Source organism: Pygocentrus nattereri, chromosome 20 (assembly GCF_015220715.1).
Source record: "Pygocentrus nattereri isolate fPygNat1 chromosome 20, fPygNat1.pri, whole genome shotgun sequence".
NCBI lineage: Eukaryota > Metazoa > Chordata > Actinopteri > Characiformes > Serrasalmidae > Pygocentrus > Pygocentrus nattereri.
This window is the reverse complement of record NC_051230.1, coordinates 23,871,090-23,885,173: the sequence shown is the minus strand read 5'-3', so window position 1 is coordinate 23,885,173 and position 14,084 is coordinate 23,871,090. Positions and strand designations below refer to the sequence as shown.

General features: G+C 39.2%; 1 protein-coding gene across 2 annotated transcripts in view; it reads left to right on the top strand.

Moving 5' to 3' along the window:
- Positions 1-14,084, top strand: part of LOC108438457 (MLX interacting protein) — a 30,594-nt gene that overhangs the window by 3,858 nt on the left and 12,652 nt on the right. For both annotated transcript variants that reach the window (XM_017716251.2, XM_017716250.2), the window contains exons 2-9: positions 2,862-2,968; positions 3,052-3,137; positions 5,576-5,665; positions 6,732-6,773; positions 8,186-8,435; positions 11,335-11,424; positions 12,100-12,194; positions 12,481-12,988. In XM_017716251.2, the coding sequence (XP_017571740.1) occupies positions 2,862-2,968; positions 3,052-3,137; positions 5,576-5,665; positions 6,732-6,773; positions 8,186-8,435; positions 11,335-11,424; positions 12,100-12,194; positions 12,481-12,988 (1,268 nt within the window). The remainder of the gene's footprint in view (positions 1-2,861; positions 2,969-3,051; positions 3,138-5,575; positions 5,666-6,731; positions 6,774-8,185; positions 8,436-11,334; positions 11,425-12,099; positions 12,195-12,480; positions 12,989-14,084) is intronic.

The following is a 14,084-nucleotide window of genomic DNA, read 5'->3' as shown; positions in this document are numbered from 1 at the left end:
TTAATTTGCTGAACTGAACCGAACTTGCCTGAAGGATACATTCAGACAAATGTGATCAGGAGGCAAAACATCTGAGTCTGCAACTCTTGTACACTACTCGATTTTCTTCTCCCAGCTGTCGACTCTGGATGATCTAATATCTGCAGACTAAAGCCAGTAAGCAGAGGCTGAGCCAGACTCCAAGCCATAGGGGCTAAAATCAGGGTAAAGTCGTGTCGCGTAACCCCAGCTTTAGATGAACTTCCTTGCAAAACGTTTATTGACTTGCCAGTACTTCCTTTGCAAATTTACAGCACACACAGTATTTTCCTAGAAACTCTACGGTCTCTACACCGTCTCACGGCTTGAAGTATTCAATCTGGTAATTGCTTGTTGACGTCCTTTTTAGAACATGACTGATCTCATGCAAAAACAGCGCAACAAGTCTCTCGTGTGTAGCTTGTGACCTTCCTTGAATCCAGCTAACTTCACTCCTGTTATAGACCTAGAAATGCTTCCTTCTGTTGTTTTCAGGTCATGTCTATAGACGTGCAAGAATATGTATGACCTTACACTGCTGTCAGTCAATCTTACCATGGAATGCATATTGGATTCCTGCTAAGCCTGATGCTTAAAACCATTAAAAACGTGTTCAGATTTGGCTTTATAAAGCGATTTTGGCTCTCATAGAATGTTTCTATGACAATCACATTGCAAGGTCAGAACTGTCTGGCACTTTGCATGTACACACAGTATGCGTATGCATGACAGCTTTGTGTATTACGTTTGGCTCAGATGCTGCGTTTAAGGACATGCTAGCACCAGTCAGAAACACAGACTGCTCAGTAAAAGGAAGTGAATCGTTTTAAACATTTAAAACTACTGCTGAATGCTCTCTTCACATTTGTTGTGAGTAAGACATGCTCAGTGAAGTTACCACAGACAAGAGTGCGCAAAAACTCCACAGCTGTCTGGCTCTGTATTCCTGTAAGAATGTTAAGCCAAAACAAGTAGGCACTGCTTCCTTGAGTAGCCTGTCCTGACGCTTTTACCAGTGTTCTTGAACGTGCACGTATTTACCTGGATAACACGATTACCTTATGCAATAAAAAGACGTTCACATCATTTTGGATGTGAGGTGAAGACGTGTCTCTAATTCAGAAAAATGATATGGCACATGCTGAATCTTAATGAGTGGGTGTTCTTTATTTTAATTTTAGAGGTAACTATGGTTCCAGCAGCTGTCTGTGCTTTTAGATTCACTTTGGAGCTGGGTTCTGTAACTTTTACAGTTTTCAGTGAATGTGTTGCTGTTTATGACCAGGAGCCCACGAGAGAATTTATTGGGTGGGAAGAAAGATGCTAGCACTTCATTTTGTTTTACAGGGTGTTTCATGGCAGTGTGTGAGATTAAATGCTGCCTTCAGTTATTATGGAGGAAGTACCTGTTTACACCTTCGTTTATCTTGAGCGAGATCTGTTGTGGACTAAGTGACTGGAAGAAGAGTTACGTGAAATTGAAGAAATGGGGAAGAGTTAATGTTATTACCAGAACCCAGTGTTCGGAAATTCCATGCATGTTTTGTAAAAGTACAAATGACGATGTCTTTATGATGCAAGCTGAACCATACCTGGTTGTAGCCTATAATATAGTGGGCTGTCCAGATCGTTTGTGGTTTCTCAGGGTGGAAACCTACACTGAGTGTCTGACTGCCCTTTAGAAATAGTAAACAGATTAGATTACTTTGGAACTGCCTTTCAGAAGTGCCTTTCCTCAGCTCTAATTTGGCACTGCCCTTGTGCTCCTGTATGGACAGTAAAGCAGACACTCATTGTGATTTCAAGCTACTGGTCTGCAGCTTCTTTTCAGCAGGCAAATGGCTTCTTTACTTTGAGAGCTGTTAGGCAACAGGTAGTTTTGGCAGCAGGCAAAAGTTTTTTGGCCTAAAACATTTACAATACCATACTGGTAAGGAGAAAGTAAGACACCTGGGGGTTTGTCATCTAGTTGCACCTAATCCCACAAAAAAGCAGTTTTATAGATGCAAGGGTGGGCTCTATGATGACAAAAGCATCATGATTTTTTTAAACCTATGACCAAAACTTAATATTATCATAAGCATATAGTTATTAGCCAATCAGTTTAAAAAATGCCCCAAAAACAGGTTCATATAATTAAAATAAAAAATGACAGAAATTACATTGAGTCCACATTCATTTAAGTGAAAGGGCTGTTGTAAACATTTAGACCACATAACCTCCTAACGCGACTTATAAACAAATGGTAGAGCAAGTAGAAAAAGCATAAATATCTATACAGCTAATTAATAAGGTCCTTCACCAATGTGGAAGAGACCTCAAGAATCCTTAGTGTTCACACTATGGTACATCCAGGAAGTGTGAACAGGGCCTAATATTCCCTGTAATGTAACTCTGATGCACCTATCAAGCCAATTGAGGGCAGCGTCCAAACTGCATAATACTATGCTGTACATACTTAGCTAATGAATTCATTTCTAATGGTCTTATTTATGAAATACTGCTTAGTATTGTAGTGACTTCTTGCAAGTTCTGCTCATTCTCCTGCTCTCTTTCACTCTCTCTGACCTAAACTGTGTTCATAAAGGGTTCAAAATAAATATACCTGGGCACACCGCCAAAGTGTATCCCATGTGCAGGAACACTGTTCTCACAATAAAAATAACATCATATTAATGTCAAAGTCCCCACTCTTACTGACGTATAGCCAGGTTCAGTGGTGAGAATTTGATTTCTAGGTAATACTATATTACTATGTTTATTGGTCAGAGAAATATAGTACAGAATAGCCTACACCTATTCATCTGACCTTGCCTAACCTGTTATTGTTTCTTCTCCATCAGTGGGAGGTTGGTGTCTCCAAAATGGAAGAATTTCAAAGGCCTCAAACTGCTTTGGAGGGACAAGATTCGCCTCAACAATGCCATCTGGAGAGCCTGGTATATTCAATGTAAGGATCAATGACATGCAGACTGTTCAGAGCCTTTTTCATGTTTTCATCAACATTGCCCCTTAAAGCTCTTTCCCTTGCAGATGTGGAGAAAAGAGAGAATCCTGTTTGCCATTTTGTTACACCTTTAGATGGGACCATGGACTCCGGATTCCATCGACCTACAGAGGTGGGGCAAGGAAACATTTATTTTTCTCATATTTTGAGATTTTTTTTTTATAATTCAGAGCGCTGCAAGTAACGTTTCTGTAATTGACTAATGAACAGTTACATTTTTTGATCAATTGAGCACTTGATTTATTCTTTTATGGTGCAGTAAAACAGCAGAAACATATCACCTTTTATTCTTTCTACTAGGATTCAACTGATTATCGGCCCAGCCGATAGTGGAGGCCAATTTTCAAAATTGATTATTGGAATCTGCGTATGAACAATAAAAGCACCTTTTGTTGTTTATGCACACCATGACATGCTATTTATAAAACCACCTTGATCAACAAAAACACATTTTTGTAGTCTGACTTTGCTGGATTGTTTGAAGTGTTGATGACTCATCGAGTACAACCAACCAGCACTTCTGTAGTCTGTCTCTTTTCTGCCCTGAGTCTAGAAAATACATTCAAACTTGCTTTTTGGTGTTTGTGAGAGACAACAAAGAAGTACCTGCCTTATCCTCTAAAGTTCCAAATACTAAAATACAGCAATACTTTAAATGTAAAAAAATCTGATTTTACAAATAATTGACCATTTTCTGGAGAATTAATACACTAGTTAGTGAAGTTGTACATAAATTCTGTTCTATTTCCCTTCTGTTTTTGTTAGAAATACAGATAGCTGCAGTTGACTATTTCCAGAGATTCCACCGCTCTGCTTAGACTAAACAGGCTGTTTCCTTGGAATCATGCAGCACATTTTCAAGAACAAATAAAAATACATCTGATACATTCAACATGTCCAACTACTGCTTGTTATCACATGAAATATATTTTGGTTGAATAACAAAATGAAACACATTAACATTTATATTTCCTTATAACATAACCTAGTAGTGGCAATTTTAGTGCATGTTTGCTAAGATGTTTACTGTAGTATTTTTACTGTAATACACTCACAGCTCTGTGTATTTGGTTAGTGTAGGGTATATTCTGTTTTTAATCTGTATCTAGGCTTTCTTGCATTTATCCACATACTGAAAATGAAACCTCTGTTCTCTTTCAACAGTCATTGAGTGCGTTTACATGTACTTAATAGTCTGATACCTTTCAGATTTTGTCAGTAATCCGATCAACACTTTTACGTGCACTTGAGTAGTCAGATAATGAGAGAGCTGCAGTCTACATGATTCAGATTCAGTAATTGGATTTCTGCTTTGCAATGAGCCAATAAACTCACAGAAGACTATTTGATGTAAATATAAAGTAAACCTCAAACATTGTGCCACTTTATTTGAAAATGCAAACATATAGAAGATGAAGAATATTTAAATTCTTCATTTCATCAAGAATGTTGTTTGTTTTAGAGTTGCTCCAGTGTTTTGCTGCCATCTGCTCATTTCCGGTACAGCAGTCTGTTCTGTACATGCCCAGACAGAGAAATCTGAGTAAGAGTATACATTCTCTGAGAAATCTGATTAATTAGCTAAAATATAGCTCTGTTAATTGAATTTTTAAGTAGGATTTCTTGATCGTAGTATGGTGTTTACACGACAGCTAGAATAGTTACATAACTGCAGAAATCAGATTGTTGCGTACATGTAAACGCACTCATTGAATCATACTGCATGTCACTTGTATAAAAATTGTGTAAATACGTTTGTTATACGTTTTTGAACCCCTCTTCTGAGCTCAGTTTTTGTTTGAAATGTCACTGAATGTTTATCTTGCTTTTTGCAGTCTATATTGGCTAAAGCTCAAAACACTTCAATTTTAGAATGTTCTAATGTTCATTTAATGTAAGTTATGAATAATAGTTGCTGTGCTTGTCAATTTTCACAGTACAAACATGAAATCTATGGCAAAAGAACATTGGCCCCAAATTTCACTTATTGGCAAGGTGTGAAATACAGAGCCAATTAACCTCTTGAACCCTTGAATGTCTCGGTCGTAGGTTGAACTTAACATTTTGTTGCCGCTAGCATCAGTGCCGCTATGGTGAATGAGTTAGCAGGCGGCCGACACGGGACCCCCAGAATACCAGAGGATATTTTGCAGACTGGTTCACTGTATAAATATTGACCCTGAAAAAAGGATTGGTCAGCCCCTAGTGTGTTGCCGTCTGCCAGAATGGCTGTGTCATTTGCACATCATAGAACCTTGTAGTTCACTATTGTTATTCAGTAAACAGTACGTCAACTTTCACTAAACAGCATTATTGACAATCCCATTTTGTTGACTGATCATTCAAAATTGAAACCTAACACCATATGATCAAGTTGGAAACCAACACATATCGGTCAAAAGTAAAATCAACATGTACATCACGTACATGTTGATTTTACTTTTGACCGATATGTGTTGGTTTCCAACTTGATCATATGGTGTTAGTTGTGGATATAATTTGCTTTATCAGAATAATTAATAGCATTTTTAATCTTCTGCTGATTCTAAGGCAATAGCTACGGAAGGGAAGTACTGGAAGAGAAGAATTGAAATCGTTCTCAGAGAGTACCATAAATGGAGAACATATTTCAAGAAAAGGGTATGTCGTTTTCTTAATTAGAAAAATCCAAATGTGAAAATATGTATTTTATTTTCTTGTTTTTAATTATACTTTTTGGCCTGTTTATGGTCATGTTAGCTGGGCTTCATGTAGCTAGGAACGTGTGTGTGTGTGTGTGTGTGTGTGTGTGTGTGTGTATATATATATATGTATATATATATATATATATATATAAAATATTAGTGTGTGTTTTCTTTCTTTTTACTCCTCTATCTAAATTGAGGCTAAATGTTGAGGCACGTCTGAACACTCCTCAGCCAGGCCTCATCTGTCTGTCTAGTAGTCATGTAAGCCAAAGACCGACAATCCCAAAACAGCGTATTTTGAATTTTTACATTTTTGTAATGTCACAAAAACCAGCACGTTTACCTTTATCCACCTTTTCAGCTTATAGCAGTTTAGCCCCACCCATTCATGCTAAAGTGTGTTTCAGTTCAGGCTGCTTTTTGAATGGTACAGTAATGACAGGAAGTCAGTCAGAACAGACTTCAATTGCATATCTGTTTTAACTAGTAACCTTTTTCATTCTGAAGGATTAAGAGAGATTGAAAAATGACAATGAAAAAAATTAATTATGGCTGATTTTGGTATTAAAAAGATGAACATCGTGAACATCGTAGTTGGACTGCAAGGGAAAGGAGGAAATTACAAGAACAAGGAAGAAGTTAAAAATAACTGTAAAATGTCACTCAGATTGTCGGAGTAGAATCTAGACCCAACATCACTATCCGTTATAGTCATGACAAGCCCCAGCTATTTGTTTTTTATGGAATTGTCAAGACCCAGTTAGAATTACATCCTCTGTGCAAAGAAAGAAGCCGTAGCCCTTTCCCTAAAAAGACGTCCTTTATCATGGCAGTTTTAGAGCAACGTATTGATGTTGTATGTATGTATGTATTTATTTATTTATTTATAGCTCACTTTGTTATACCTTTCGCAGCTGAAGAGATAATGAACAGGCTAGCGCCTTAAAACAGTAATGCTGAATGTTCATTTTAATTAATCTTGATGAAACTAAAGTAATAAATGCTTTGTGCTTTTACAGTTACAGAAGCACAAAGATGAGGACCTCTCCAGCCTTCTCAAGGTAACAGCAATATTTATTTTTTAATTTCTTTTTGTGTTTGGACAGAAACGTGAGAGCATTTTGAATGCTTGTAGTGTTTTCACGGATCCTCCAACACATTATAGCAACTAATATTCTCGTTAATAATTTAACTTGACGTATTGCAGTGTCCGGGTTTGTGTAAACCTTAGGCTTTTGCTTTTCTGCACACATTGCAAATACATGTTTGTGCACATCTTGTACATGGTCAAAAAATGTGTGGCAAATAAGAGTAGTGTCCTAGACAATTCAGTGAACATGTTAGAGATAATGGCATCCATTGATCTGGAAGACCAAAAGAATGGTCACTAGAATTAAAAAAGGGACAGAATACAAATAACTGAACTTCTTTTCATCTTTCAGATTATGCAGCCTCTACTCATGCGTTGCCAATATTAGTCTAAATTGTATTTTTAACAAACAAAGACTAGTACCATCTTGTTTATAGTTGTATGCAAACGTTCAAATTCCATGTTTTGTTGATTTTGGAAAATAAGTTAATACAGCAATAATCCTCTACAGAGAACACACTTAATATGCAAATAAATAGAGATTTGCAAGAAAATGTTGTATTTAAATGTGTTCCCCGTAAAGAAGGTGTACTTGCTTTTTTGGAAAATCACCACAACTTTTACATTTGACTGTGGTACAGTCTACACTGTGATTGTGTTTTTTATGTAGCAGGTAGTAGTCGCTTTCTCTAAAATGCTGAGTTGAGTGGTCCCCTGCTGCCAAATATCACTGATCCTGAAGTCCAGACACAGTATACATAGTTGCTTACTATCAGGTTTACATTTCACATTTGCCATCAGAGTGGCAAAATACATTGCATGGCACATTTGAAATGTCACAGATGTGTGTGATAGAAAAGTAGGTAGGTAAAATAAAGAATAATGGACTGCTTTCCCAGATACATCTACACATACACTAAATGGTTTGTGATGGTTTAAAAAAAAAGCCCTGACATTTGGCAATTTGGTTTAAGACTAACATTAATCCATTGCTAGGAAACCAGCACATTGTGTTAACATATGCATCGTTTTTGTACTAAGTGCTTGATGTTTTTGTTTCTATGTTCTAATACATGGTATTAAGCTATGATATTGCATATGAGTTGAACACTATTTCCCATACTACCTTGGTAAAATCTAAACACGTAGCAGATTTAATACAAACTAATTTGAAAGAATTGACTGTTTTTTGTGATTAAGACTTCTGCAGAATCTGAACTTGTATACTTGTTTAAATTCATGTGTACTTCTTATTTCTGCAATTAAAATGTGGAGCATTTCTATTTCTAAGTATTTTTGTGTCAACTCTGCATTTTGCTTTGCATGAACCCCTGTCTTTGTCCACTGATTTGGCCTGCCTGTTGCATTTTTGCCCTCCTAAAGGGGGCAGAGGAGCAGTTTTCGCTTTTTGGGGAAGTGCATCCCGACACCCCCTTCCGTATCCCCTTCTGTCAGGATGAGGAGTTGGCAGGATGTTTTCGCCGTGGTGCACGGAAAAGCCGTGACTCGCCCATCCCCATGGAGATGGACCCGATCTTCGACATGGATGTCCTGATGTCTGAGTTTTCAGACACGCTGTTCTCCACACTGGCTTCTCACCAGCCGATTGCTTGGCCTAATCCCAAGGAGATTGGTAAATGCTTCATGTGTTACCATGTTCTGTTAAAGCTAAGTTCCACATGCTAGCTAACTCCCACTGTCAAACAATGTTAACCAAGCTGAGAGAGTGAAGGCTAGCATGTGCTTTCTCCCAGCTGCTCATGTGGTATCATTGGGCAATATGGCTAGCGTCATGCACTGGGAAGTGGGAGGGCAGTCCCTTGGCTGTAGCATCAATGGGGATTGAACTCTCAGCCTTCAAATTATAGGGCCAAAGCACCAGCCAGAAGCCCCCCAGTATGTTTTTTTTTTTTTTTCTTTCCATCATTCACATTGGGTATTAACGGTATAAAAGTGATCTGATCATAAGTGTACAGTGAGAAGTTTAGCTGTGTGCCCCTGGCATATTTCTGGTGGCCACATGTGATCAGACATTATGAAGGGAAGAAAGGTACAATGCATGTTTACCAAGTCTCTCACTGTGTTTGCTGTAAGATAAAAATGCCAGAAATATGTGAGAGGACACTATGCAGCTGCTTTCATGCTGCTGTAATGAAAAAGCTGATTAAGATAGTCCATCAAGGCTGTCGAAGATATATGAGGACACTTACAGCACTCGCACTGGAATATTCTGCTGATGTTGGTTTTAGCAACCGGATGTCTAAGTCTTGGACACATTTTGCCCCTTTCGCACCTGAGCCCAGATCACCCTGGATGCATATTAATTACAGGTGTTAATGTTGGCCTAGATAGGCTCTTGATGTACTACAAATAAGTGCTATTACACAAACATCAAATAAACATTACTCACTGCTGCCATCTAATGCTGTCAACTAAAATCTAATAAAGAAGCATTAACCCACTGCCCTCAAAAGGTGTTATTAACAATGATAAAACAATAACTTTATTTACACTCCTGCTCTGTAAAGGGGTTATTAACAAACTTCAGACCAACAAACATTACTCACTGCTTGTCTCTAAAGATGTTACCAATTCAGAAGTTAGAAATATTCATTATTTTTGTAAGACTCATGTTTTCTGCTTTATTCACATACATTTGCATTAACTTAGTGGATGAAAACTCACCCAATTAGTATTCTGTGTAGCGTGATATAAACTATGATTATGAAAGCTAAGAAAACTTTGGAAAATATTTGCTGTCAACTGACTAATTGTGATTAGGCACATATGTCATCATTGTTATAGGCCTACTTGTATAGTACGGTAATGGTGCAGTAGAGAAAAGGCATTCTGTTGGAGCAGGATTATTTCTGCTTTATTCCCCTCTCTCTTTATTATTTAAAACATCAGTAGACCGACCGACCCCGAAGGAAATTTAGCAGACTAACCGTAAACGGGTGCAGCCATATAACAAGAATAAATGAACCAGATCTTATCTACAGGCATATATACAAATAGAAAAAAATACAACAGTCTGTGATATCTATAACCTGAGATGAGAAATGCAGTGCAATAATGACTGTACAAAAATGTACAGGTGACGGCATATAATGACCACAAAATGAATAAATAAATATCTGCATATTGTACCAAATAAAGTGTCTAGTGTCCAGATGTGCAAGATGCACAATGAGGTATGCAGAAAGTGCAATATGTGCAGCACGCTGTCTATATGTGCATATGAATAGATAAACACAAGATAAGCATGAGATTCAGATTCAGTCCTCCTCTCTCTGTGACAGCAATCTGCCGCTAAACATGCTCCTCCTGTCTAAGATGATGGTGTGCAGTGGGTGGCCATCATCCTCCATAACAGAGAGCAGTTTGTGTAGTGTCCTTGTCTCGGCCACATTGGCCACAGAGTCAAGTTCCGCACTGACCACTGACCCTGCTCGCCTGACCGGCTTGACCAGTCGCGTCTCGTCTCTCCTTTTTATGCTTCCTCCCCAGCACACCACAGCATACAATAGACAGTTGGCAACCTTGGTCTGATAGAACATCTGCAGAAGCTTCCTGCAGTTGTTAAAGGACCTCAGCCTCCTCAGGAAGTAGAGCCTGCTTTGACCCTTCCTGTACAGGATGTCTGTGTTGGCTGACCAGTCCAATCTATCATCCAGTTGCAGCCCAAGATACATTACCCTCTCCACTTCAACCCCCTCAATAGAGATTGCGGTGCTGCTGATCAGATGCCTTGATGTGTGAAGAGGGGGTAGAGGGGGTCGTGATGTCTGTGCCGTCAGCGTCTGGGAGGGTGGCATGAATATCAGTAGGAGCAGATGAGGTGTTGATGTCCAGGCAGACAGAGACTGAAGTGCCAGGAGCTGAGAAGAGGGAGGGTGTGGCAGTGACTGCTGGATATACAGGTGCTGTGGAGATCTGAACAGGGCAGTCAAACCGGTTATAGAAGAGGTTGAACTCATTGGCTCTCTCTGTGTCACCGTCTAACGCACTGTCCATCCTCTGCTTGCAACCTGTAATGGTCTTCATACCGTTCCATACCTCCCTCTTGTTATTCTCCCTTAACTTCTGCCCCACCTTCACCCTGTAAGACCCCTTGGCCTCTCGCAAGTGGACTTTGAGCTCCCTCTGTATGCTCCTAAGCTCCTCCTGGTTGTTGTCTTTAAAGGCTCTCTTCTTCTTATTCAGCAGGTCTTTGACATCGCTGGTTATCCAGGGCTTGTTGTTAGGAAAGCAGTGTGCAGTTTTCACAGGAACAACAATGTCCATGCAGAAGTTAATGTAGTCCGTCATGCAGTGTGTAATCCCCTCAATATCCTCTCCTCAGTAAAAGGCATTAGTTAAAAGAATAAAAGAAAAATAAACAGAAGCATTAGTAATAACATTGTTATTGGAGTTATGGAATGTCTGAGAAAGTGCTCACTGTGTGAAGCTTGATGGTACATCACAAACACAGTGTTCTAGTGTTTACACTGTTATTCTCCATGTTGATGATGGCCACTCTGTCCTCTCAGCACATGCAGGTAATGCAGACATGATCCAGCCTGGTCTCATCCCACTACAGCCTAACCTGGACTTCATGGACACCTTTGAGCCTCTTCAAGGTAACAGCTTTTTAGAGTTCCTAGTTTAGTTGCATTGTTTGATTTGTTTGGTTTGGTGATGGGTGAGTTTTGGGCTTGTGGGTAATTGATCAGTTTTTCCAGGTTCATTGTATTCGGGGGATATTAGTAGATCTCTTGCTGTAGCCGCACAGAAGATGTGTATTTGTTAAATCTAATTGTCAGGTCTGAATATACCAGACTTTACTTGCAGCCAGTTATTAAGGTTGAATGCACTGCTGGCAGTTGTTGTCAACAGTAGTGGCCTTCACTGAAGGTTACAGGTCAGTGTAGAAATGTTTTGTTTGACAGGCTCATGCAGTGGTTGGCCTCACTTCCCTATTCATGATATACTATATCAATATTTTGTTCTTTAGCTTAAATACAGTGATTAGTGATTTGTGTGTATTTAATGTATGGTTTTGATATTTTTGTCATCCTTTTATTTGTGAAGTGTTTTACAAGTACTACAATATTATCATTAAGCATGCACATTAACATTTAATACTTCACATTAACATTACACAATAATGCTCTTAAATTCTAATAAAATCACACAAGTTCTAATTAAGTTCCAGTATGTTCTGATAATCACAGTGTTGTCACAGTGTGCATATAGTTGTCTTTTTGCACTCCATTATCTAACTGAATCCTCCATCCTTTTCTCCTCTTAATCAGATTTATTTCACACCCTGCGTCATCCAGTCTGCTTTTCAACCTCCCCCACTGCCCCAACCACCACTCCTTTACCCATCATCAGCACCCCAGCACAGGTAACATTGGTGCACCTTCACAGCTGGCTCCCTTCATGGACTTTTTAAGGAAAGATGGTATTTCCACCTGTGTCAGTATCTATTTAATTGCTATTTCTAGTTCTCACTACAGTTTAATTAATACATTGTAGGGTTGCATTCTGATGTCTTTATCTAGGCTTATTTAATTGTTTAGAAGTGAAATGGAAAGGTGAATGTTGTTCTCTGATTTGTATACAGTCCTGCAAAACAATAGAAAGCCAGGGTTATCATTCTCATTCCTCTACCCTTGTGTTTTTATCTGCAGACGTCCTTGTCACCCATACATCTCCCTTCAGAACTGCAGTCCATTGCATTGGCACCTCCTTCAGTACCTAATCAAGATAATGTTAGCTCCGTTGAGCCATCCTACACACAGAACTACATGCCTGTTTTCACAGGACACTTAAACTCTGCCCTTTCTGTCCTGCCTTCAACATCCACTCAATCTTCGCAGTGTCAGGCTGTTGCCACGCTCCCCCAGCCCATCCCTAGAAGTCCGTCACCATCTGTGGTCACACACACCGCTCCGTCCTCTGTTACCTCCAGTGCTGCCGCCACTACCACCAGCCACAAGTCAAACTTTGCCCCCTCAGCTGTCCCCTCTCATCCAGCTCAGCCCCTGCTTTGGCCTGCGCCCCCACCCGGTGCTTCTTTACCCCCACAACCTCAGAACTTTGCCTTGCCCCGTCCCATCCAGCCCTCCGGTTCTGTAAAAAAGACCCGCCGTGTACCCATCGTCCCTGCTAATCCATCATCTCACCTAATTCTGACAGGTCAGTTCCTTTTTCTTTATATAAAAGAAACTAAATGTTTGTTGTTTAATTGTTTTTTTTGGGGGGGTAGCCATGGACACTAAACGTCTCATTGTTGTCCAGGCACACACAGTATTTTACAATAAAAAGACTACCTTTTGCCTTTTTTCCCCATCGTTAACAATCGACGCTGCTAAAGCTGTCCTTTTTCCTCCATTTTCACCAGTGGCAGCATTTTTAATGACTGCATGCCACCTGTGGTCGCAGACTGCTATGAGGCACAGAACAAGGTTTTTTTCGCAACGTAATTGGAGTAACTTTTTTTTTTGGTGAAAATATGTAAAAACGTGTGCACCCATTTTTGTGGAATTTAGAAATTTCTGCATTTCGGTCAGCTAGGTATTACTAAAATTGCATATATATATATATACACACACACACACACACACACACACACACACACACACACACACACAGTGAGGAAAATAAGTATTTGAACACCCTGCGACTTTGCAAGTTCTCCCACTTAGAAATCATGGAGGGGTCTGAAATTTTCATCTTAGGTGCATGTCCACTGTGAGAGACATAATCTAAAAAAAAAATAAAAATCAGTTTGTGTGTTACTGCTGCAAATTTGAGTGTGTATGTATGTGTGTGTGTGTGTGTGTATGTATATATGTATATATATATATATATATATATATATATATATATATATATATATATATATATATATATATATATATATATATGCACACACACACTGCTCAAAAAAAATAAAGGGAACACTCAAATAACACATCTTAGATCTGAATGAATTAAATATTCTCATTGAATACTTTGTTCTGTACAAAGTTGAATGTGCTGACAACAAAATCACAAGTCTGGACAGTCTGTGGCGCAACGTGGTGTTGGTGGATGGAGCAAGACATGATGTCCCAGATGTGCTCAATCGGATTTAGGTCTGGGGAACGGGCGGGCCAGTCCATAGCTTCAATGTCTTCATCTTGCAGGAACTGCTGACACACTCCAGCCACATGAGGTCTAGCATTGTCCTGCATTAGGAGGAACCCAGGGCCAACCGCGCCAGCATATAGTCTCACAAGGGGTCTGAGGA